The sequence below is a fragment of the Rhinatrema bivittatum genome, chromosome 3 (assembly GCF_901001135.1).
Source record: "Rhinatrema bivittatum chromosome 3, aRhiBiv1.1, whole genome shotgun sequence".
Lineage (NCBI taxonomy): Eukaryota > Metazoa > Chordata > Amphibia > Gymnophiona > Rhinatrematidae > Rhinatrema > Rhinatrema bivittatum.
Genome location: NC_042617.1, coordinates 216,411,968 through 216,438,307, shown reverse-complemented (window position 1 = coordinate 216,438,307; position 26,340 = coordinate 216,411,968). Strand labels below are relative to the sequence as shown.

The following is a 26,340-nucleotide window of genomic DNA, read 5'->3' as shown; positions in this document are numbered from 1 at the left end:
ATAAAATAAGGACATTTTAAGCCCTTTACCTTGTTTTGAAACCCCACATTCAAAATAGCAAAAAAGTCCTCCCCCTACTCTTCTGAAAACCCATTCTTGGACTCTTCCCAGGCTTGCCGTCAAAATCCTGGTGATCTAGTGGGGGCAAAAGCTATCCCCATTCACGCCTGTCTTGTTGATGCCATTTTTCAAATTGGCATTGGCTGATAGCAGGAGCTCTTTTTTTTATTTATTTATTCATTTTTTAACAATACATAGTCAGCAAAACTATTCTTGCCGATGAATAGGTCATATAATCCCACCACCCAATACAATATAATAATTGTACTACATATTCATAGCTTCTAGTTAGAAGTCACAAATATTCCTTTCAAAAGAAAAACAAATTAAGAAGAAATATTTTTCTTATTCTACATAATCTTATAAGAAAAATTACATTAAAAAGTCATTCAGATTATACATCCATTATAAAGAAATATGAGATCCAAGATTCTAATACGGAGCACTAAGGAAATGGTAATTAAGGAAAAGAAGGTATTCATATTTTTCTATCCCCGTGGCAGGTTCAAGTTGCATTATTATTAGAAGAATGAGAATCAAGAAATAAACGCAAATCTTGAGGATCAAAATACACATATCTTTGACTATTAAATTTGAGCACGCATTTGCTAGGATAACAGATCACCACATGGGCCCGTAAATTTTTTGCTTCTTGAAACATCTGAAGAAATCTCCTTCTACGTTTTTGTGTTTCTCGTGTAATGTCTGGATAAATCCAAACTTTTTGGCCTAGGAAAGACTTCTCTCTGTTTCTTAGAAACATTGGCATAATAGTGTCTCTGTCTGCGGAAAAAACAAATCTAATACACAATGTCCCATGAAATTCAATTTGGTCTTCAGTAGACTGTTCCAAAAAGTCTGTAAGATTTCCCACATTCTGCGCCTGCATTTCTTTATTCTGTGACTCAATTCCAGTCTTTTAGACTTCCTAAGCTGACTTCCTTAAGGTGCGCATAAGAATAAAGAATAAAAAGGCTTTATTCAAGCGAAATATACTGTCTGTCTTGCCTGTTGCCTTGTGTTAAAGATTTATAAAGAATTGTATTTTTATATTTAAAAAAGTAATAAAGGCAAACATGAGCATTCAAATACCTTTGTTATTGTGTATGGTGCTTAGATAAGAGCTTTAAAGTGCACGAGGAAACATCTAATTACAGGTGACGGTGCCATTTACGGTACATTCTTAAGGTGTGAGGAAAAATCCAAAAAATGGTATTCACTATGGTTAAAAACATCCAACATATCTGGCCATGATTATAGACTAAATGATATGCTCACAATAAGTCAGATTCAAATTAGTACGATACTGTTGCATAAACATACCTCTGGGAGATCAACACCTATCTCTCCATCCATTTCCCTGTAGAAAAGAAAATATGATTTAATAAAAAATGGTTCCAGCTTAGACCTTGCAAATAACCCAACCTTCACTCCTTCAAGGATAGATACAAGGGGAGGGATAATAAAAGGATAAAACGAAGTGCAGAAAACCTAATGATACTGTAGGCCATGGGGTAGTTGGGTTGGTACCAGTAGGCTACAACTCCCTAGAAACCAGGTTGGTGCTGACTGGGAACTGTGTAGCACAGCCAGAATGTTGGATACTTGCATTCAGCCTTACTAGTTTTGATAGCAGTTTGGATTGTGGCATGGCTTGGTGGTCAGATATAGGGGAGGTGCTAGATATTGAACTAGGTAAGGGATCTTGTATGTTGCTCAGCTATCCAGGATGATAGAGGACCAATAAGGAAGCAAACAAAAACTGACTTGGATAAGGGTGCCCCCAATTTCCTGCAGCTATTTTTTTCAAGTTTCTATAACCAATTCTGTGACAGATTTTTCAAAACTCTGCAGCAACTGTGGCCACTTTGCAAATGTTTGCATATATTTACATATAGAAATGTAATTAACTTGATTTTTTTACTTTAGAAACATTGAGGTCCATATTCAGCCACAATGAGGCTTGGTTTGCTAGCTGAATAAACCTATCTGATTAACTTAGCCTGTATATTCAGTGGTGCAGGTATGCTGCGGAATATACCCAGCTATGCTAAAATTAGCTGGATACATCTATCCAGCTAACTTTAGGACAGGTCTACAGGGCGACCAGTCTTAGACAAATAACTTATCCGGCTAACTCAGCTCCTCCCAGTTACGCCCTCACCCCACACTCCATTTAGCCAGCTAACTATTTAGCCAGATAAATGCATATGAACACAACACTTGCCATACTAGATCAGATCAAAGATCCACAGCCCCCACGGGATCAATCTAGCTTGGACAGTGTTTTACCATTTACACTGGATATGTGGCAGGTTTGGAGGAGTATTCTAACTAATTGGAATATTTTAAGACTCTATTCAGAGTTCCAGGAGGCTCCTTTGTTTGCCTTCTCCCGAACCCGCAATCTAAGAGATAGCTTGGTACATTCTACTTTACCAATTTCAGTGACACAGAATTTTCAGGGAGGAGACTATGGGCCAGATTTTCGAACCTAGGCGCGGGCGTAGATTTGTGCGTGCAACCCGGCGTGCACAAATCTACGCCCGATTTTATAACATGCGCTCGCAAGGGGGTGCACACTTGTGCACCTTGTGCGCGCCGAGCCCTAGGGGAGCCCCGATGGCTTTCCTGTTTCCCCGTTCCCTCCAAGGCCGCTCCAAAATTGGAGCGGCCTTGGAGGGAACTTTCCTTTCACCTTCCCCACCTTTCCTTCCCTTCCCCTATCTAACCCACCCCCCAGCCCTACCTAAATCCCCCCCTACCTTTATTATTTAATTTGCGCCTGCCATGGCCGAGTGCCGGCACATGATCCCCTGGCCTAGCGGGCCTTCGGAGGCCTCTGGCTACCCTGCCCCAGACAGCGGGCCTTCGGAGGCCTCTGGCCACCCTGCCCCAGACAGCCCCGCCCCTTTTTTCAAGCCCCGGGACATACGCGCATCCAAGGGCTTGCGTGCTTCACCGAGCCTATGCAAAATAGGCTCGGCGCGCACAGGAGGGGTTTAAAAGGGTTACACGCGTAACCCTATGTGTTAGGAATTGTAATGTTTGCCATCTATCATTCAATGGGGATAGTCTAATTCTTCCTAATAGACGCCCTTTTAAGCTATGTAGTTTATCTTCTTGTGAGTCCATAAGAACATAAGAACATGCCATACTGGGTCATACCAAGGGTCCATCAAGCCCAGCATCCTGTTTCCAACAGTGGCCAATCCAGGCCATAAGAACCTGGCAAGTACCCAAAAACGAAATCTATTCCATGTTACTGTTGTTAGTAATAGCAGTGGCTGTCAACTTAATTAATAGCAGGTAATGGACTTCTCCTGGAATGATTTATTTAATTTGGTGTCCCTGTTTCCTGTGTTACATTGGTAAAACAACTCACAAAGTTAAAAGTTGTATACAGGAGCATGTGAGCTGTATTAGGTATAATAGATATAAGGCTCCTTTAGTGACCCATTGGGAGGAGATAGGTCATGTGGTTGATGATCTTAGGTATGTAATGTTGGATAAAACCTTCCCTTGTGTTAGGGGGGGGGGGGGGTGATTTCAATAGATTTTTGAACAAAAAGAACGACGATTTATTTTTCAGTAGGGCACTGTGGCCCCTTGTGGCCTGAATTTTGAGGTGGAATGGGATGTTTTCCTGTGACTGGGGTAAAGGGGTGAGAATCTTCCATAAGAGGTTATATACATAAAAGATAATGATATAAGAATTGTATATATATATATATATATATATATATATATATCGGCACTTTACCTCTTTGAAGGGTAACCATAGAGACATTTGTTTTAGTCTGTGGAGCCCTCAGTAATTGCAATGGAGAGGTCTATATGAAATAGGTTTTTATCAATACACTTGAGAATGGTTATCTGTCGTTTGAGACTAGAAGTATTGGGATATCAGAGGGGGTTAGTATGGGCTTTATTTGAAAGCGATTCGCTTTCATTGTGACTATTAAAACAGTTGTGTGTCTGTCAAACCTTTCGGGGGAGGGGATTTTAGAGGGATTTAAACATGAGCATGCTCATGCTCACATGAATACTTACTATTGAGCAGGGATTGGGAGTTAAACGCAGTGGGTTCATCGTCCAAGTGCTGTCAGGTTTGTCCTTTTGTTGTCTTATGATTGATTATGTTTTTGCTTTGATTTTAGAATCATAATGACAATTCTCTGATGCAGGTGGCAGTGGCTGCTGAAACACTGCAGCGTCGGATGTACCAATTAATCATGAGTGCCGATGGTTTTTGGAATTAAGCACCCCTATAAGGGTTTTTCTTGCAAAGACTTCAAAAACACCTGTTTTTCCAATTTAGGAATATTATGTGGCACTCAACAAAGATTGGTCATCAGACCAAAGATCTATCAAGCCCAGTATCCTGTTTCCAACAGTGCCCAATCCAGGTCACAGGTACCTGGCAGGATCCCAAGGGGTAGATAGATTCCATGCTGTTTATCCCAGGGATAAGCAGTGGATTTCTGCAAATCCACCTTAATAATAGTTTATGGACTTTTTCTCCAAGAACTTGTCCAAACCTTTTTTTAAAAGCAGTTACACTAACAGCTTTCACCACATTCTCTGGCAATTAATTCCAGAGCTTAATTATGCATTGAGTAAAAAAGCATTTTCTCTTATTGGTTTTAAATGTGCAGCTTCGTAAGTTCATTGTGTGTCACATAGTCTTCGTACTTTTTGAAAGAGCAAACAACTGATTTGCGGTTACTCATTCCACTCCACTCATTATTTTATAGATCTCTTTCATATCTCCCCTTAGCCTTCTCTTCTCCAAGCTGAGGTACCCTAACCTCTTTAGCCTTTCCTCATAGGGGAATTGCTCCATTCCCTTTATCATTTTGGTTGCCCTTCTCTGAACTTTTTTAAATTCTGCTATACCTTCCCTCAACTGATGATCTTACTGCAGTGAATACTCTGAGCGAAATACGGGTCCTCCTTCATTTTAGTGACTCCAAACTAGGAATGTTTGCGCAGTCTCCTCTCTGCATCCATAGGGGCTGTTATTGCTGCTGGCACAGGAGTTGAGGTTGATATTGAGGGTTGATTATGAGGGTTGATTGTGAGGCAAAAGTCCAGAGGTATAACTCATACTCTCTGCCTACACTGCTTCCTCTTCATAGAGGTTGCTTTCAACAACATCAGTATCATCTACCTCCCCCATGTCCTCACTGGAGGCTAAGACACTACTGACGAGCTCCCAAATTCTCTTTAACTACTAGCTCTGTAGGGTCCGATATTCAAAGTGCATTCAGTGCTATGTATTTAGTCAGATAAGAGGAACTTATGCAGCTAAATAGCAGCCACTGAATATATGCCTATGTTCAGTGGCTGCCGCTTAGCCATATATGTTTTCTAATTCAGGGAATTCTAGACACAATTCTTCTACAGAATCAGTTTTTGAAAACATTGCCTCCATTAGCCTCAGAAACAGTAATCATGGAGGAGCGCACACTGCTGGTTATGTTGTTGCACTTCTGCTGCCCTTGTTCATGGCCCTGCCCTGCTAATGCCAGCCTTAGATGATTCCTGCCTTTTTCACCTGCTCCAAAAGAAGATGGAGAGGAACAGGCAGCAGTGGCATATGCTCTCCCAATTTCAATTTCTTATGTCTTGAGCCAGTTTCGACTCCTGGCTTTCTGTAGCTGAAAAAAAGACTCTTAGGGACTGGAATTTGTTGCCAGAGGATGTGGTTAGTACAGGATTGAATAAGTTCTTGGAGAAGTCCATTACCTGCTATTAAGTTCACTTAGAGAATAGTCACTGCCATTAGCAATGGTAACATGGAATAGACTTTAGTTTTTGGGTACTTGCCAGGTACTTATGGCCTGGATTGGCCACTGTTGGAAACAGGATGCTGGGCTTGATGGACCCTTGCTCTGACCCAGTATGGCATTTTCTTATGTTATAGGATTCTCTTTCTTTCTCGCTGCTACTAGTACAACTTATATTTCTGACAACTTAGTCTGGCTCTGCAGCAGCACTCAATCCTTTTTCCCTGCCTTTCCCCTTTTTTCACAGTGGCAGGATGGAATTGGAAGTGGTTACTGTGGGTTTTGATATCACAATAAATTTTATTTATATTGTACTAGCACTCACCAGACTACCATATTACTAAATGAATGTGTCTATCACACATAATCAAGTTTACAGACTGAGTTTACTTCATTGCTTAGCAAGCACAGTGCCAACTTGCCAAGCAGAGATAGCAGCTTACTAGTGGCACAAACTCAGTATTTATGTGTATGTGTGTACTGCTGACTCCTTTTGCACACATACAAAAGACGATAGAAAGAGGATAAACAAAGAAGGCTGGCATTGCCATGCTTCTTTTTATTTCAATCTGTCTGCAGATAACCAATGCAGTGCACTGTGCTGCATCAGACAGACACAAAATAAATCAGCATTCGCTGGCACTGCTTCTGTATCGTCATCCTACCCTGTCCCAGTAAATAGACAGAAAGTAGTGTCATTGTCTCTGTGTCACAATGGGGCTGATGCAAAAAAGTTGGGCTGAAAGCAGGCGCTGGGTGTTCAGCGCCCACTTTCCTAACACGCCCCCAGGCACCTCTCCTGGGGGCGTGATGTAATATTTAAATTAGGGCTCGCACTGTCAAGGTGGCACTAGGGTCCATTGCGCGCCCCTAGCACCTCCTTGACAGTGTGCGCCGGAGAGAGGTCCACTGTCGGTGGCTGTCCGCTGCTTAAGAAAATGGACGCTGAATTTATCAGCATCCATTTTCTTAACCTGTGCATGTGCCAGGGGTTCAAGAAAGGGACACTTGTCACCTGAGCATCCGCTTCCTGCACCTGACAGCCAGCACCCTTTTTAAAAAAATGTTTTCATTATTTTTTTTAAAGAGTTGTTCCTCCTACTTAATATCCCAGCGATATTAAGTAGGAGGCAGTACAGAAAAGCAGTATTTTCTGCTTTTCTGTACTAGTTTTAATAGCACTCAGCAATTAATGCCTGCTCCGGGCAGTCGTTAATTTCTGATCGCTAAAATGTGCGCCCTAAATGCACATTTTTTTTTTTTTTTGCATTGGGAGTGAATAGCTAATAGCCTCATTCACATGCATTTGCATGTGATGAGCACTATTAGTTTCACTCCGCATTGGACATGCGTTGTAGAGGTGCTAATCCCTTTATTGCATCGGCCCCAATGAGAGCACTGTGACTGCAGCAATAAAACTCAGACAGAAAAAGTCCTTTCCCAACACCTAAATTTTTCTGTCTCCTATTTTAAAGCTTTTCTGTCACTCTAAGAGATTTTCTGAAAACACAAGCCTTCTTTCAGGAATACAAAAGAGAAAATGGTTTCTTTGCACATGCACAGACCTTTCAGAGGGAGGATGTCAACATGACTTGATCCAGATAGCAGCTATAAGCTAGCTAAAAATGCTTCACCTTGATTGATCCTTTGTCCTGTCTACCACCCTAGTTTTTTTGCCTAGCTTCAGCCTGGCTGCTAGTTCCCAGTTAGTCTCTGCAGCTTTCTCTTTTCAGCACTTTTCAATGTGCCATATACTTGAATAAAAAACAAATGAATGAAACAAAAATGGTCTTATTCGTTGCATTTTACCCATTCATTTCAAACAAAAGCATATCCTTCTCTCTAAATTTAAGGGTTTTAAATTTGACTAGGGTTTTCTAAAAGTATTTATTAGGTGTTTTTTAAATCTAAGGTTTTTAAATGTTATTACTAGGTAACTAACATTAGTTTGTGACTGATCAGCAAATGTACTAAAATTAGTCAGTCACTAAGATCAGGGATAATTGACTCTTATTTTGAATATTTTCCTCTAGCCTAGATTTACTGTAGGTTACTAAGTTTTGAGGTCAATTTTCACCAGAATCTAATCAGTCTAAGTAAGGACTTGACTAACTAGATCAAGGCCTTTGAAAATTTACTATGCTGAGTGGCAAAAGTTAAATGCCCAAATTTCAATAGGCCTTTCAAATTCTGGGCATCCAGGAATTGGTGTTAGCTATTTAACTTTCTCTCCTAACCTAACACAGATTTTCAGTACTAGGTACCTGACATGGCCTGCCAAATCTAGGTGCTGTATAACAAGCCTAAATTTGGCCAGCCATATCACCCTCTCTATCAAGGCAGAATAAATGCAGGTACTGGAAGAGGGGTGGGCATGGGCTGACTGTTCCTTCCACCCCTGTAAACTCCCCACTCCCTCATTCCACTTTTAAAGTATGATAGGGTGCTACGAGCCCCCTTTGGGCTCTCCCCTCCCTGCTCTGTTTTCAAAATATAATCCCTACCAGCAACCCTCTGATTACCCCCAACTTCCCTCAGATTCCATAAAAACTCACCCTAGAGCCACTGGCTGAGCCATCAGGAAAATTCTGTTTTCCCTCTAGTCAGCTTGGCATGTTCGGTGTTGCTCTGACAACACCAGTATTGGTCACTAATCTTTGGGGGAATGATCTGAGGAGTATGGCTAGGGGTCTGGGGAGGGTATCAATGTGGAGTTTTATATTTTGAAGATGGAAACAAGGAGGGGGAATCATGAGGGGCCTGGGAGCCATCCATTAATCTTTTAATGTTTAGTGGGAACAGTGATCAAGGAGGGTTGTCAACCCCGCTGCCATTCTTCTAAATTTAAGCAGGCAGGAGGGGCAATCATAGGGAGAGAGAGAGATAGCCTCATGTTTTATTTATTTATTTTCTTTTTATTCATTCGTAGATAAATTTCAGGAAAATTATTCATTTTGATTCACAAAAAAAGAAAAAGCATTCCAAGACAAATTTTGTGCAAACAAATTTACCCAATCATAGTAAACAATTCAAAATAGAGAGAAGTCTACCCAAGCCCAGAACTGGAGGGAGAAAGGAAAAAATAAGGAAAAAAAGAAATCAGAATAGACAATTATCAAGCACTGCAACATATCTTAATTCAGGATTTTCCAACCTGTGGGTCAGGACCCCAAATGGGGTCACAAAACATTCAGGTGAGGTCACAAGTGCCTCAAAGGTCAGCACTCTTCAGGTATCATCATCATCATCATCAGCAGCAGCAGTATTAGTAGTGGAAGACTACTAATATATACTAATAATACTAATAATAATTATAATAAATACTAATACTACTACTACTACTAATAATAATAATTAGTGGAAGACAGGGCCTGCCTTCCACTACTAATACTGTTGTCCCAAACCATGGAGTGGTCCCACCCTTGCATGAATTTCTGTGGTAACAGAAAGCCCTGCATGAGGAAGGATTAGGGCCACTGCAGGGCCTGTGAGCTAGCACTGACTCAGAGGCCCAGCTCTGATTTTCATTATTAATGCTTCTGCCACTTGAGAATCATTGACAGGCTTGGGGCCAGCCATGAGGGGAGGGGAGTGCTGAGTGTTCACAGGTCAGTGGAGATTGCCACTGCTCCATTCTTCTCACCCATTACTGAACCTACCCAAAAGAAAAATGTTGCCCGTGTCATCAGCCTACCTTCTCTTCCTGTCATCCACATTTGGACCAATGTGCAAAGGAAAATGTTGCCACTGTCAGGCCTAGCACTACTGGGTGTGCAAACTGTGCAATTGCATGGGGCGGCACACCCAGGAGGGCAGCGACTGCGGTAGATGTGACGCCAAAAGCATCAGTGAGAGGCCTATGTGGCCGCTGGTGGACGCCATCCCACCTATAGCAGAAGAGAGAGAGGCCCATGTGGCCACCATTAAACCCCATCCCACCAGTGGTAGAAAAATGGAAAGACCCAATCCACACTCCACGTGAAGAAGAGGGAGCCATTCTCTGACTCCTCCTTGTGTACTGGCTGGCTCTGAGATACTCAACACTCACGGTGCTAGCACTTCCTCTAGGCCAGCGGTTCTCAACCTGTGGGTCGCGACCCCGGCGGGGGTCGAACGACCAAAACACAGGGGTCGCCTAAAGCAGGGGTCCCCAACCACCAGTCCGCAGACCAGTACCGGGCCGTTGGGGTTTTTTGCCGGTCCGTGGCGCCGCGGCTGCTGCGGGGAGGCGGGGCAAAGCTGGCGACCTGCCTCCTCCAACCCCAAAAGGGAAGAGACATAGCCCAAAAAGCTAGCGCGTCGCAGTAAAGTATGTGGCTGGAGCCGCGCAGGCAGGAAGGAGGTGTATCAGCCACTGCAGGTGCTCCTCCTACTTCCTTCCTGCCCGCCCTGCCCCGGAAGACAAATGTTGCCGGAGCCGCACGGGCAGGAAGGAGGAGGCGCGTCAGCCGCGTGGGTAGAAGAGGCGCGTCAGCCGCGTGCAGAAGAGGAGCAGCGGGGCCGGGAAGACTAGGGCCGCTGCAGAGCCCATCCTGTGGCAACCCGTAAAGAAGAGGCCCAGAGGTGAGAGAGAGGTGTGTGCGAGTATGAGATGAGTTGAGAGATTGTGTGTGAGAGTGAGTTGAGAGACTGTGTGTGTTTGCAGAGACAGCATGTGAGAGCCTCTGTGTGTGTGAAAGAGACAGCAAGTAAGAGTGAGAGCCTGTGCTTGAGCAAGGCAGCATGTGGGGGTGTGAGAGAGCCTGTGTGTGAGACTCAGACAGCCTGTGCCAGTGAGAGACTGTGTGTATGAATGATTGCATGAGAGAGAGAGCATGTGACAGTGAAAGCCTGTGTGTGTATGTGTGTGTGAGAGAGAAATGCATGTGAGAATGAGAACCTGACTGTGTGTTTGAGGGAAGAAGACAGGTGGAGAGAAAAGAAATAGAAAAAAAGGCAATATAAAAGGAAATGGCAAAAAAATAAGAAAGGGAAGCAGATGTAAAAAAAAAAATGACTTTTTACTGATTGGTACATGTAATCTTTGGGAATGTGCAAGAGTAGCACTTTCTCTATGGCGGATCTCACAATGTACGAGATCAACATGGAGGAAGTGGAAACCCACGGGGCCTGCACAGAGGAGGAAGCAGAATGGGCTTCAGTGCCAATAGCAGCAATCAGCGCCTCCCCAATAGCCACGTGGCAGCAGTGGCAGTAATTAGATTACTTGTTTGACTCAGCTGGAGGTGACAAAGTATGAAGTGGGATGTGAAATCAGCTTGATCTGGTGGAGAATTAGGATTGCTGTTACACATGAACTGTATTTGGCAAACATTAAAGGGAGCCAGGATAATCAATTGAAGCCTGCAGCTGAGGACTGATTCATTATGACTCATGTAGAAATCAGTGCATTTTCCAGATTAGTCTGCATAACACAATTCTCAACATTCAGCATTATTTCTGCTGCAAAGAGTTTTATCTGAGAGGCTCTGAGGTTGTGAGGGAGCCAGTAAGAGTGAGAGCATGAGTGTGTATGAGAAAATCCAGGGGAGTAAGAGTGTGTGTGAGTGGGGGGGGGGGAGGGAGAGAGTGTCTTACACCCTGAGAGTGTATCAGTGTCTGTGAGAGTGAGAGGTTATGGTGGGTATAAGAGCATCAATGTGTATGTATGTGACAGTGTATGTGTGAGAGAGAATGGACATGTGAGTATGTGTGAGAGAGAGAGGATAACCTCCTAATCCTCGACAATATCAGGGTGACTGGAAATCAAGAGCTCCCATGTATGGACAGCAGGGGCTTTTTAAAATCCTTATTAGTTTTAATTATTGTGTTATTTGATATATGTGCTGTTTTGAAATATTTTATTGGTGTTTGGGAAATTATAAAAATGTATATGATTTTAATTAATATAAATTCTATTTATCAGTAATTTTAAAATATTCTTTTATTAGTATGGTTTTACTATTATAACTGATGCTTTATGTTTCTTAATTTTATTGTTTTATGAGGAATGCTGGTTCTGTTTATAAATGTCATAATAAATAAGTATGCACTAAAATCCAACCCCATCCATAACCCCGCCCCCATATGACCAAAGCCCCGCCCTCACCCCGCCCTCGCGGGGCGAGGGGTCACCGCAAGATGAGGAACTGTATTGCGGGGTCACGGCATTAGAAAGGTTGAGAACCACTGCTCTAGGCTCATCTCGCGCTGAAGGAGCAGGGCTTTTTTTTTTTGTTGACAAAAGGGAGCCTAGGACAGAGTGTGAAACTGACAGAATGTGTTGGTTACTGGGGAAAACAAGAAAACTTTTGTGTTAAAAAAAAAAAAAGGGGGGGGGCAGCACAGCAATGTTTTGCACAGGGCAGCAAAAATGTTAGCACCGGACCTGGCCACTGACTCTGGCTAGGAGGATAATTGGAGTAGGAGCTCTTTGAAAGGAGGGATGAAATGCAGGAGGTATCTAAGGACTGGGTCAGCTGGAGAGGAATTTCCTGGGGCGGATAAGAGAGGAAATGAAAGAAGATAGACTGGGTGATGTAAGAAAGTTGCTGATGCAGATTGCGAGAGAAGGGCTGGATGGGATGAGGTGAGGCTGGGAGGTGAGGTAGATGAAGGAATGGGGGTTGGGGTGAGGAGGAAATGATAGGATTAATTGGGTGTTATAAAGGTTTGGGGGTAAGAGAGAATCAACTGTGGGTGTGCAAAAATGATTACAGGGGATGAGAGAGAGGGGTACGCTAAGGAGATGAGAAGAGCTGAGGGATTTAAGAGGGGATCAGCTGGAGGGGCAGAGGTTGAGAGAGAGTTTCCACGGGAGAGGAGGAGATTAAGAGAGGAGGGGATTAGTTGGAGTGCAGGAAGAGTAAGAGAGTGATTTTGGGGGGAGGGGGGGTCTGCACCTTTTCTATATTGTTTTGGTCATCCTTTGGGGGTCATGGGAATTTTCAAGTGCTAAAATAGGGTCACATTGGCTAAAAGTATGGAAAGCCCTGTCTTAGTGCCTCCTCAAACACCACCATTCCCATTAGCTCCACCAGTACCAATGTTCACTTATGAATTCCCAACACCACCCAATGGGGGTTTTCTTTGCAGAAATAGATTTAATTAACCTAGATGTACAAAAAATATGCGTGTTTCCAGTGAACTTGTCAATACATTTAGAATGAAATTTAACAAATAAAGATGCCTCAACAGAAAGCACTAAGGTGTGAAAACTGGGAGATATGCATGTGGCTGGGCCACATATGTGCCACAGGGATTTTCAAAGGTCTGTGCTGACGCGCGTATCTCCCAGTATGCGCCAAAGAACCGGATTAGAAAATGGGGCGGGCCAGGGGCATGGTCTGGACAGGGCAAAGGTGGGGTGTAGGCAGCCTGGGACAGCACCATTAGGCACTGTCCCGATGAAGCGCATGCTAGGAGCCCACCTGCCCGTGCAAATTACTGCTGCTCCAGAAAGCAGGTAAGTAATAAAACAAAAAAAGAAGGGTAGTTAGCGGGTTTTAGGGGTCGGGACGGATAGTGGAAAAAGGAGGCAGGTTAGCTATGGGGGTTTAGGAAGTTCCCTGTCAGTCCGCTACTTTATTGGAGCAGACTGGGAGGGAACTGGGGAAAGGGCCTATCGTGTTGCCACATGCATCTTGTAAAATTTCCCCCCTTACACGTGCATGCTATACAATTGGTGCACCAATGTGCGAGTTTCCAGGGAAAAGAGTTGTAAAGGCACCCCTGTCATTCTGAGCCCTGAAGGAGGAATTCCTTCTCCCCACCAATAAAAGTTTCCAGCCCTGGTAGAAAGAGACTTGTGCGAGAGCTAGCGGGTGGATCCAGCACCAAAAGAAGAGATGCAGTGTAATGCATAACTCTTCTTGAAGTGTCTTCAGATGATTGCTTGTCTTTTTTAGCACTTTGTAACAAATGCTCCATGGGATAATACAACATTTTTCTACAGGTTTTCTTCACAACAGAACCACGATGTATGACATCAATAAAGATATTCTTTCATTGCACTTTAAATTCTAACCCAGAATCATAATCTCACCAAGGAAAAGAAGTTAGCTTTACAAGGGCTTTGAGAAGATCACTCCATAATAATAAAGCCTGCTGATAAAGGTGGCAGGATAGTCATCATGAATCGTTGTGATTACATAGCTGAAGTAGTGTGGCAACTACCTGATAAAGCTACCAATTAAATCGAGAATCCTATACAAAACCTTATCCCTCATCCATAAATGCATTATAAATGAGAACACCCAATGGATCAACCCTCCACTCACACCACGCACCTCCACTAGACCCACTCGTTCCACCCCCTTCGATCAAATCCACCAAACTCACCTCCACAACAAAAGAGCTTTTTCACTAGCTGGCCCCACCCTATGGAACTCCATGCCTCCAGACTTACGCACTGAAACCTCCACTCCCAAATTCAAAAAAAACCTTAAAACTTGGCTGTTTCTACAGACCTTCCCCTCAATTAATTCATAATATTTTGATCCACCGTGCAATGTGAATGAATAAATAAACGCAAAGGGGTGGATTTTAAAACCCCTGCGCGCGCCGGCGTGCCCATTTGCATAGGCCGCCAGCGCGCGTAAAGCCCGGGACGCGCGTAAGTCCCGGGGCTTTCGAAACGGGGAGGGAGGGGGCGTGTCCGGGGCATTCCCGAAACGACAAGGCGTTTCGGGGGCGGGCCTGGGGGCGTGGCACCGGCCCGGGGGCGTGGTCGAGGCCTCCGGACCACGCCCCCGGGACCGGAGGACGGAGCGGGGCTGCCGGCAACGCGCGCAGTTACGCCTGCTTTCAGCAGGCGTAACTTTGCCGACAAAGGTAAGGTGGGGGTTTAGATAGGGCCGGAATCGGAGCGGCCTCGGAGGGAACAGGCAGGCTGCGCTGGGCTCGGCGCGCGCAGGTTGCACAAATGTGCACCCCCTTGCGCGCGAACAAAAGTACCCGCGCGCGTACTGTTTGAAAATCCGCCCCAAAATGTTGTATTTCACCATTTTAACCTTCTTTCCACCATTATCTGAGCATAACATTGTAAATATTGTAAATATTGACCGATATATACAGTCCTGACCTGTACATACAGTTTCTTCCTTATTTTACTTATTTAACTGTACCGAGTTAACCCATATTTAACTGTACCTATAACCTATATTTAACTGTAACCTATATTTAACTGTACCGAGTTTACCTATATTTATCCTCTCACTACAGTTTTTGTTCTCTGTAAAAGCTTCGCCTGTCGTTATGGTGACACTGTTTATATTTTATGTAAACCAATACGATGTGTAAACGGATGTCGGTATATAAAAATGCAAAATAAATAAATAATAAAATAAATAATAAAATAAAGCGAATTATAGACTATCATTGGATCTCACAAAATGATCGTAGGCCATTATTAGAAGAACTATGCTCACTGCAGACAGGCTGGTTTTCTGTCATAAAAGGAATTTCATTTACTTTTTTTAAGTACAAAACATCCTTGTATTCCTACTCATTACATATTGCCCAAAGTACATAAAACTTTAAAACATCCACTGAGCAGACCTTTTCAGCAAATGAGATCATATTAGAACCATTGTCCTTTTATGTGTAAAAGATTATGAAACCTTTTGTTTTGGATATGCCTTCACATATACTGCTCATTTTTTGAACATTTTGAATTCCATTAAAGAATTGCCCACTGGCATTTTATTGGTAACTTTGGATGTCAATGCCCTATATACCAGTTTACTACAAGATGATGCATTAACTGTCACATCAAATTTTTGTCCATACGCACTCATCCTCATACAGTTCTGACTTCTTTTACAGTGCGTTTGTTGAGTATCACTTCAAGAGAGAATTTCTTTTTATTCCAGGACAAACTGTACTTGCAAATTATAGGCACAGCAATGGGTGCAATGGTGGCACCATCACTGGCCAATCTGTATATGTCTTCTCAAAGAAAGGAGATACATCTCCTTTCTTTGAGAAGATAATCATCTGGCGAAGATACATTGATGATATTTCTATTCTTTGGAAAGGATTGATACCAGAATTATTGAGTTTCCATCGCTGGCTTAACACATGTGAAGATAACATACAATTTTCTTTACAGTACAGTTTCATCTAGATTTCTTTTATAGATGTTCTGGTACAGTTTGATCAGGATCATCATTTGACTATGACATTATACTCCAAACTTACAGATGCGGATGCTTAGAGATAATGTACCTTATTCTTAATTTCTCCACATTTAGAAGATACAGTTGTGCTCATAAGTTTACATAAGCCTGGAAGAATTTGTAAGATGTGTAGCATTTTAAGACAACATGAGTGATCAGATGTCTGTTATTTTTAATATGCTTCAAGTTAAACTATTATATATATCACAGAATAGCACAATCATTAAATAAACCATAGCAATAAGAGAAATAATAAAATGGTCCTGTTCAAAAGTTTGCAAACCCTTAGTTCTTAATATTGTGCATTGCCCCTTTTTGCACCAGTGATGGCTTGCAGTCTTTTGTGTTAGTTGTGCAGGAAGCCCTTTATTTTCTCATGTGATAAAGCTGCCCATTCCTCTTGGTAAAAAACCTCCACATCCTGTCAATTCTTTGGTTGTTTACCATGAACAGTATATTTGAGTTCTTTCCAAACTGGCTCAATGGTGTTGAGGTCAGGAGACTGTAATGACCACTCCAGAACCTTCACTTTTTTCTGCTACAGCCATTGAAGGGTTGACTTGACCTTATGTTTTGGATCATTGTCAAATTGCAAAGTCCAAGTGTGCCCCATGCGTAGCTTCCTGACTGATGAATGCAAATTTGCCTCCAATATTTTCTGATAAGATGCTGCATTCATTCTGCCATCAATTTTGACTACATTCCCTGTGCTGCTGAGCTCACACACCTTCGAAACAGCAGAAAACCACCTCCATGTTTCATGGTAGGGATGGTGTGCTTCTTTTCATAGCATTTATGGTTGTGACCATAATGTTCAATTTTTGTCTCATCACTCCAAATTATTTTGTTCCAGAAGTTCTGAGGCTTAGCCAGGTGCTGTTTTGTATATTGTAAGTGAGCTGTTTTGTGGTATTGATGCAGCAATGTTTTTTTCTGGCAACTTTACCATGCAGTGTTATGGAGCGTAGATCCTCGGGCCAAGGGGAAGTTGGTACTACCTGTGGGGAGGAGCCCCACAGGTCTCCATCATTGCCAGGCGAGGCTAATGGGAAGCCTGAGACCCCATTGACGCTTCACCACTACCAGCCTACGTTCCCCTCAGGTTGAGCCCTTGGGTACCGGGGCCGGCTGGACTTATGAGGGGCCTCAGGAGACCGGGTACAGGTGTAGCTCTTAGCAGGCATGGATAAATAGAAGGCAGGAGCTGGCAAGGCAAGGCAGATGACACGGCTGGAGGTCGGGTGTAAACTGAGGTCTTGGCAGGCAGCGAATCTCAGAGGTCAGGTACAAGCAGAGGTCTTGGCAGGCAGTGTATTCTCAGAGGTCAGGAACAAGCAGAGGTCTTGACAGGGAGCAGGCAGAAGACAGGAATGGGAAAACCAGATGTCGGAGAGTCCAAACAGGAACAGGAGCCAGGAGCAAGGACAGGATCAGGAACAAGCAATGAGGAACGTGGAGACCTATAGCAAAGGCAAGCCCTGCCTGTCTGGGCTCGCCTAATATAGGCCCAGGCAGATGATGTCACAGGATAGGACCGGCAGCCATAGGGTGCCGTGAGCCCTATAAATAAACTAGAGAGGCGCCGCATGCGCCTGGGGGGCCCGAAGGTGAGGAGCAGACGGTGATGACGTCTTAGCTGCGTTTCAGGCCTGTCGGCGGCAAGCAGGACCAGAAGAGGAGGGGCAGCGTTGGAGGCACTCCCTCTACATTGCGGGGAGGCTAGAACCCGCCCTCGGCAGGGTGGTGGCCAGGTGAGGAAGGCCGGACACGAGCTCTGCGGCCGGCCGACGCAACATGCAGCCCATTTTTGTTCAAGTATCTCCCTATTGTCCATGCTAAAACACCCAGGTTTCAGAGAAGCCTGTATTTCAGTAAACATTGCTTGTTCTTTGCATCCCAATGAATTTTCCTGGCAGTTGTTTCTGAAATCTTTCTTGGTCTACCTTGGTATGGCCTACATATGTGTGCATGTTATAAAATCCAGGGTCAGCACGTGCAAGGGGGTGCACAATTGTGCACCTTGCGCGCACCGAGCCCTATCCGAGCTGCACTGCCTTCCCCACCCCATCTTCCCTTCCCTTCCCCTCCCCTACCTTCCTCGCCCTTTCCCCCCTACCTTTTCATTTTTATTTTTGTTGTTTTAAAACTTACTTCAGCTCTGGGGCTGAAGTAAGTTGTGCGCGCCGGCCAACTGCCGGTGAGAAATCACCGGCCCAGCGGCCGTGTGGAGGCCTCTGGCCCCGCCCCGCCCCCGGACTGCCCCTTTTGTAAAGCCCTGGGACTTACACGCGTCCTGAGGCTTTATGTATGCCGCCGGGCCTTTTGAAAATAGGCCCGGCGCACGTAGGACCATTTACGCGCGTAACCTTTTTAAAATCCGGCCCTTTGTGTTTTTTGTGATTATTTTTCAGATATTATGTAAAAGTTTGTATGTTATATGTACATGTGTAAGTGTGGTTTTAATTGGATGTCCCCTGAAGAAGACGAGTGGTGTCGTCGAAACTAGGTCCTAGTTGGGGTGGATTTTTTAGGGTTGACTGATGTATAATGGTGTGGTATTTTATGTCATGTGATGGACATTGTAATAAAATTATTAATATTATAAACACCATTTTTTTTTTTGTTGTATTTTTGTAACTTTAACTGGCAACATGCCTGCTCGCCAGCTTACTGAATATGGACCTTAAAGAAAACGTCTCATTTTACAGTTAAGAAGAAATTGGCAGTTCAGTTCTGCAATACTTGCGTAATGTATAGAGCTACAACACATACAAGTCAGTACCAGATATTTTACTACACCACCTAGTGCTGACTGAATTATCTGAAGCTGATATTCAGCACTACTTAGCCGAATAAGTAAGGACTTATCTGGCTAAGTGGCAGCAGCTGAGCATCCATACCATTCAGCGGCTACCTCTTAGCTGGATAAGTGATTGGTGGAATATGGGCATTCCGGGGAGGAGCTACTTATCCGGCTAATATAGCCGGATACGTAGCGATATTCGATTATGTTAGCTAGATAAGTTAAATGTGCTCAATAGCAAGTCTAAAGTTAGCCAGATAAGACTTATCCAGCTAACTTGTGATTTATTTGGGTATATTCAGCAGCATAACTGTGTTGCTGAATAACCTGTGTGAGTTAGCTGGGTAAGTCTTATCCGGCTAAGTCACTTACCCCTAGATTCATCAAAATGCTATAATATCGTATGGATAACGCCCACGGTAAGAGAAAGGGGCATGGTTAGGGTAATTTTTAAAATTACCGCACCATGCGGTAACATAATGCTTCACATAGGTAGTATCGCGTGGTGCAGTAAACTTTTCGCAGCTCATGATGTTTAGAGAGAGAGAAAGAGAAAGACTCTATAACAGGACACCATTGTTAGTGATCACCCCACCAGGAGGGCAGAGCTAGCAATCTGTTTACGCTTTACTCCTCAAGAAGGGAGGAGTTAGCAATCTGTTGTCGATCACCCCGCCAGGAAGGCGGAACTAGCAATCTGTTAGACTCCGTAGGCGGAGTTAGCAATCTATTAGAGTTTCTGCTAGGAGTTGGCAGTCTGTTAGGGTATGCTCCTCCCAAGGGAAGGAGCCAGCAATCCTGTTGAGCTTTGCTCCCCTAGAGGAGAGGAGCTAGCAATATGTTAGCGACTCTGCTAGGGTTAGCAATCTGTAATAGGTTAGGACTGCAGAGTAGCAATCTGTTGTAGGAGCTGTTATGGAGTTGCTCCCCAGAGGGGTGAGGTCAGCAACCATCTAAGGTCTGTTCTTCCAGAGAGAACGAGTTAGTATCTATTATGGTTCTCACAGGACAAGCAGGATGGTAGTCCTTACATATGGGTGACATCACAGGATGGAGCCCAATCACGGAACACTTTTGTCAAAGTTTCTAGAACTTTGACTGGCCCCTACAGGGCATGCCCAGCATGGTACTAACCCTGCAGCCAGCAGGGTCCCTCTTCAGTCTTCTTTTTTCTTCTCAGCAGTAGCCACGCGGTTAAGGAGCTCTGCAAGGATTCCTGACAGGAATTTTCCTCACGGAATTATTTAAAGTTAAATTGCCCCACAGGGGTCCCTCCGTTAACATTTTTCAGTCCGCGATACTCATGTAAGTTTTTAGCCGTTTTCCGTCGATTACCGTCGAGTTTGGCCCTCGCGGCCTACTGGCCATCGACCGTACCGTGGCTCGATTTTTTCTATGGCCATGGCGTCGGGGTTCCGTCGGTGTCCGGACTGTACTCGTACCATGTTCATTACAGACCCGCATAAAGTCTGTGTAATGTGTCTTGGATGAGAGCACGATGTCTTGACCTGCACCAAATGTGCCCTAATGACACCAAAAGGTCGCAAGGCCAGAATGGAGAAGATGGGACTTCTCTTCCGTGCTCAAATCCCGACTTCGTCCATTGCATCGACATCATCGGAAACCGGCACCGTCAATGTCGCACCAGCATCGCCCACCGACCAGTGACCGTCCGGCGTCGATCACTTCCTGGCCTTCGACACCCTCTTTCTCCCCCTCAGGACCGAGGAGATCATAAGGAGAAACATCGCCATCGGCACCGAAAGTCTCGGACCATCGAGGGTATCGAAAACCATTGACCTCACCATCATCCGAGCCGCCACCGAAGAAGAAACTCCGTCCAGAAAAGGCACCGACCTTTTCGGCGACCGGGTCACCGAGGGCAATCCTCACCCGACAGGGGTGTCGGGAGCCGCGACTCCACCTCTAATGGTGGTCTCTCCGGCTATGCCTCTGCCTCCTTCTTCTGTTCTAGAGCCAGGGCTGCTTGCTCCAGGTCTCCGAGAAGAACTGGACCGGATGGTTCAGGAGACCATCGACAAGGCAATGCATCGACTACAGGTTCCCCCGGCACCGATATCGGTACCGATAGTGGAACCGAGCACCGACCCGATTCTAGCAGCATTGGCACCGCTGCTATTGAGGATGGAAGCGCTTATTGCTGCTTTTCCTCCGGTGGATCCTGGGTCACTGATGACTCCGGTACCCTCCCCATTGACTTTATCATCGGGAGGAGAAACACCATTCCGCATCCCTCCTTCGGGAATTCTGCCTCAGCCATCGAGATCGATACCGATACCCCCATCGGCGCCATCGAGCCATCCACTGATGCCATCGATACCTGTGCCGGGGCCTTCATTACTTTCATCGGTGCCTCCGGTTAATCCTCCGATGCCTTCGGAGCCTAAACCGGGACCTTCAGGTATCCAACTACCCCGTCCCTCTACAGTTCCTAGAGAGACAGGTGCTGATCCTTATGATACCTGGACTGATGATTCTTCACCAGACACCGATGACTTGCTTTCACCACCTTCACCCACCGAAAGTAGAAAACGTTCTCCTCCAGAGGACCTTTCTTTCATAAACTTTGTGAAGGACATGTCTGAATTGGTCCCCTTCCAGTTACTGACGGAACAGGATGACAGACATCAGATGATGGAGTTGCTTCAATTCCTGGACGCGCCCAAGGAAATCACCTCCATCCCCATCCATCAAGTTCTTCTTGACCTTCTCAAAAAAATCTGGGAGCACCCTGGCTCCATTGCACCAGTCCACAGGAAAACTGACTCTACCTACTTGGTGCAGTCAGTGCCAGGTTTTCAAAAGCCTCAACTGGATCACCAATCTGTGGTGGTTGAATCTGCGCAAAAGAAAGCAAAAAGGTCCAAAACTCATACTTCCTTTCCCCCTGGCAATGAACAGAAGTTTTTGGATACCATTGGTCGCCGAGTCTTTCAAGGATCAATGCTGATCCTCCGAATTGCTGCTTACCAACTATATATGACCCAATATAATAGAGTCATTTTAAGCAACTACAAGACTTGACAACCTCCATGCCTCAATCACTTCCAGAAAAGTTCTACACCCTACTTAATAAGGATTTGGAGGCAGGCAAACATGAGAATAGATCATGTTACGATATCTTTGACACTGCAACCAGAGTGTCTGAGCCGCTATTTCAGCAAGACGATGGGTTTGGCTTAAGTCTTCAGACCTTCGTCCAGAAGTGCAAGAGCGGTTGTCCGACCTCCCCTGCATAGGAGACAATCTCTTTGGCGAGCAGATTCAAAAGACAGTGGCTGAGCTAAAGGACCATCATGAGACTCTCAGACAGCTCTCTCTGTTTCCTTCGCATTATCCTTCTAAACAGCCTTTCCAGAAGGACTCTAAAAAGTATTTTTATAGACCAAAGAAGTCCTACCCGCCAGCATCTAGATGCCGCTCTGCGAGACCATTCATCAAATCACAATCTCGTCAAACTCAAAAGCAAAAGCCACAGACAACCCCCCAACCGGGCCCTGCTTCTGGTTTTTGACTCTCGCATAGAGAGCAGCAGCCAGATTCCATTACCAAATATCCCAGTGGGGCCGCTTGTGCCATTTCAACAACATATGGCAATCAATCACCTCGGACCACTGGGTCCTAACAATAATTGCTCAAGGCTATCATCTCAAATTCTCTCCATCCTGCTGGATTCCCCACCTCTAATGACGTGGAGAACATCCGACCATTCATTGCTCCTGGAACAAGAGGCCTCCCTCCTACTCCAGTCCAGACCAATAGAACCAGTACCATCACCTCAGCAAGGCCTCAGATTCTATTCCCGGTATTTTCTAATCCCCAAAAGATTGGGAGGCGTTCGTCCAATTTTGGATCTACGAGCCCTCAACAAGTACCTCCAGAGAGAAAAGTTCAAGATGGTAACCTTGGGCTCCCTGCTTCCTCTTCTTCAAAGAGGAGACTGGCTCTGCTCTCTCGACCTTCAGGACGCATACACTCATATTGCGATAACTCCATCTCATCGCAAATTCCTGAGGTTTCTCATAGGCCCCAAGCACTATCAATACCGTGTGCTTCCATTCGGCCTAGCATCTGCACCACGAGTATTTACAAAATGCCTCATCGTAGTTGCCGCCTTCCTCAGGACTCAAGGTGTCCATGTCTACCCCTATCTGGACGACTGGTTAATCAGGGCTCCGACTCAGCAATCCACTTTGTCATCCCTGCATCTCACCTTACACACTCTAATTTGTCATCCCTGCATTTAATTTGTCATCCCTGTCATCTAATTTGTCATCCCTGCATCTCACCTTACACACTCAAAATGCTGCAGCCAGAGTACTTACAGGCAAGAAGAAATCTGACCACATCACCCCTGTTCTGAGGAGTCTTCACTGGCTACCGGTCGAACAAAGGATCAAATACAAGACTTTAACTATACTACACAATGAAGTCTACAAAGCAGATAACACCACCCTCAATCACATGATTCAACTGCACAAAACACATCGCACGACAAGAACCACCAGCAAACTACAACCAGTCATACCCTCCCTCCCCGCTGCTAAACTATCCAACACCAGGAATAGAGCCTTCTCTATTGCAGGACCAATAGCATAGAACTCTTTACCAAACTACCTAAGCTCAGTCAGTTACTCCAAATCGTTCAAAAAAGATCTCAAAACATGGTTATTTAGACAAACTTTCACAGACGAAGTTGGGTAATCCAATCCCATCAGATCAGACATACTATCCCTCCCAACCCTGCATAAACTAACATCTCCCCCCCCCCCCCCCCCATTGTCATTTATTAACCCTCTTTCTTTAAACTGTGTCCTGTAATTTATTTTGTCCCCCCCCCCCTGATTCACGAGAAGCCTTCATTCCCTCTACCACACCTCACTTTTGAAATAGTCTCATTAACACACCACCTGCGCGATGTTACATTTATATTATGTCTATATGCTTAGCTTTATATGCTCACACATTATAAGGCCGATTTAGGTCGTACTCCATTATACCTGTTTATACACTATTGCTCTATGCCTAAATGTAACTAGTTGTTTAATATATGTTAATATATGTTATACGAATGTGTTATATGTATTAAGTTGTTGAACTGTAAACTGGAGTGAAGGCAGACTGCTATACTTTGGTATATAAAAGAGTCTAAATAAATAAATAAATAAATAAATAAATAAATAAATAATTTCACTCGGATTTCTCATCAATTATGACAAATCCTCCTTAGTCCCATCTCAAACCTTATCGTTCATTAGGGCAGACTTGGACACCTTACAGGCAAAGGCTTTCCTGCCTCAACAATGAGCCCTTACTCTCATGTCTCTGGCACAACAGCTGCAGTCTCAACACTCGACGGCTGCTCATCGTTTTCTCATTCTTCTAGGACACATGGCGTCCTCAGTTCAGTTCACACCTATGGCCCGCCTAGCCATGAGAGTCATGCAGTGGACTCTAAGGTCGCAATGGACACAGTCCCTTCAGCCCCTGTTGACCATTGTCCACGTCACCGACTCACTCCGTCTGTCTCTCGCCTGGTGGACGAATCACATCAATCTTCTACAGGGCTTGCCCTTTCAAGCGCCAAAACCTCAAATAATTCTCACCACCGATGCTTCCAACTTCGGGTGGGGAGCCCATGTGGCCGATCTCCAGACACAAGGTTCCTGGTTTCCAGAGGAAGCCAAACACCAAATAAATTTCCTGGAGCTTCGAGCAATAAGATACGCTCTCAGAGTATTTCAGGATCACCTGTCCAATCAAGTCATCCTGATCCAGACGGACAACCAGGTGGCCATGTGGTACATCAACAAACAGGGAGGGACAGGATTCTACCTACTGTGTCAGGAAGCTGCACAGATATGGGCGGAGGCCCTCTCCCACTCATTGTACCTCAGGGCCACCTACTTGCCGGAAGTGGCCAACGTGTTGGCAGACAAGTTGAGTCGCAACTTCCAACCACGAGTGGTCTCTAAACCCCTCAGTAGCGAACTCCATCTTCCAAAAATGGGGTTATCCTCAAATAGACCTCTTTGCGTCACCCCAGAATCGCAAAGTAGGCAATTTCTACTCTCTTACTCGCAGCCAACATTATCCACCAAGAGACGCGTTCTCCCTATCATGGTCAACCGCTCTCCTATACGCATTCCCTCCACTTCCACTTCTCTCGAAGACTCTCATGAAGTTACGTCAGGACAAGGGAACCATGATCCTGATGGCACCCCATTGGCCCCGCCAAGTGTGGTTTCCAATTCTTCAGGATCTTTCCATTCGCAGGCACATTCCTCTGGGAACAGACCCGCTTCTAATCACTCAAAACGATGGGTGCCTTCGCCACCCCAATCTTCAGGCCCTGTCCCTGACAGCATGGATGTTGAAAGGTTAATCCTTCAACCACTTAACCTTTCTGATCCAGTCTCCCGTGTCTTGATTGCTTCACGGAAGCCTTCCACGAGAAAATCGTATTCCTACAAATGGAACAGGTTCACATCATGGTGCTCTTCTCAGGCCCTTGATCCCTTTACCTGTCCAATCCCGAAGTTTCTAGACTACCTCTGGCACTTGTCAGAGTAAGGTCTTAAAACTTCCTCCATTAGAATGCATGTCAGTGCGGTAGCCGCCTTCCATAAAGGTATCAGGGGTGTCCCTTTCTCAGTACAACCCCTTGTTACACAATTTTTAAAAGGCTTGCTTCACCTCAAGCCTCCACTGCATCCTCCGGCCCCTTCTTGGGACCTCAACCTGGTTTTGGGTTGGCTCATGAAACCACCATTTGAGCCTCTCCAATCCTGTGAACTTCGCTTTCTCACATGGAAAGTGATTTTCCTTTTGGCAATCACTTCGGCTCGCAGAGTTAGTGAGTTACAGGCCCTAGTTACCTATCTGCCTTACACTAAACTTCTGCAAGACCTGGCGGTACTTCGCACCCACCCTAAATTCTTACCTAAGGTAGTATCAGAGTTTCATCTCAATCAATCCATTATACTACCTACTTTCTTTCCCAGGCTCCGTTCCAATCCAGGAGAGCAGGCTCTGCATACCCTTGACTGCAAACGGGCTCTAGCGTTCTACCTAGACCGTACAGCTGCCCACAGGAAGAGCACTCAATTATTTGTGTCTTTCCATCCTAACAAATTGGGGCAGCCTATGGGCAAGCAGACCCTTTCCTCCTGGCTAATGGACTGCATATGCTTTTGTATCAGCAAGCAGGCATTCCACTCCAAGACCGTGTTAAAGCACCCCTGTGAGGGCCATGGCGACTTCAGTAGCACACCTATGATCGGTGCTGCTTCCTGACATTTGCAGGGCTGCCACTTGGAGTTCTCGCCATACTTTTACAGCCCACTATTGCTTAGACAAAGCCAGAAGACAAGATTCCATCTTCAGCCAGTCTGTCTTGTGTAACCTCTTTACAACGTGATGTACCAACAGCCTTCCGCCTGCCCAGTGGGGTTCAGGATGCCCTCTACCAAATTCCGCCCCAGTTATTGTGCCTGTTGCACGCCTT

The 26,340-nt window shown here is 44.9% G+C and overlaps 1 protein-coding gene across 1 annotated transcript in view; it reads right to left on the bottom strand.

Annotated features, from left to right (window-relative positions):
• CAPN9 (calpain 9) overlaps positions 1-26,340 on the bottom strand; it is a 306,745-nt gene that overhangs the window by 123,897 nt on the left and 156,508 nt on the right. Inside the window, exon 12 of the mRNA XM_029594190.1 lies at positions 1,384-1,420. Coding sequence (XP_029450050.1) covers positions 1,384-1,420 — 37 coding nt within the window. The remainder of the gene's footprint in view (positions 1-1,383; positions 1,421-26,340) is intronic.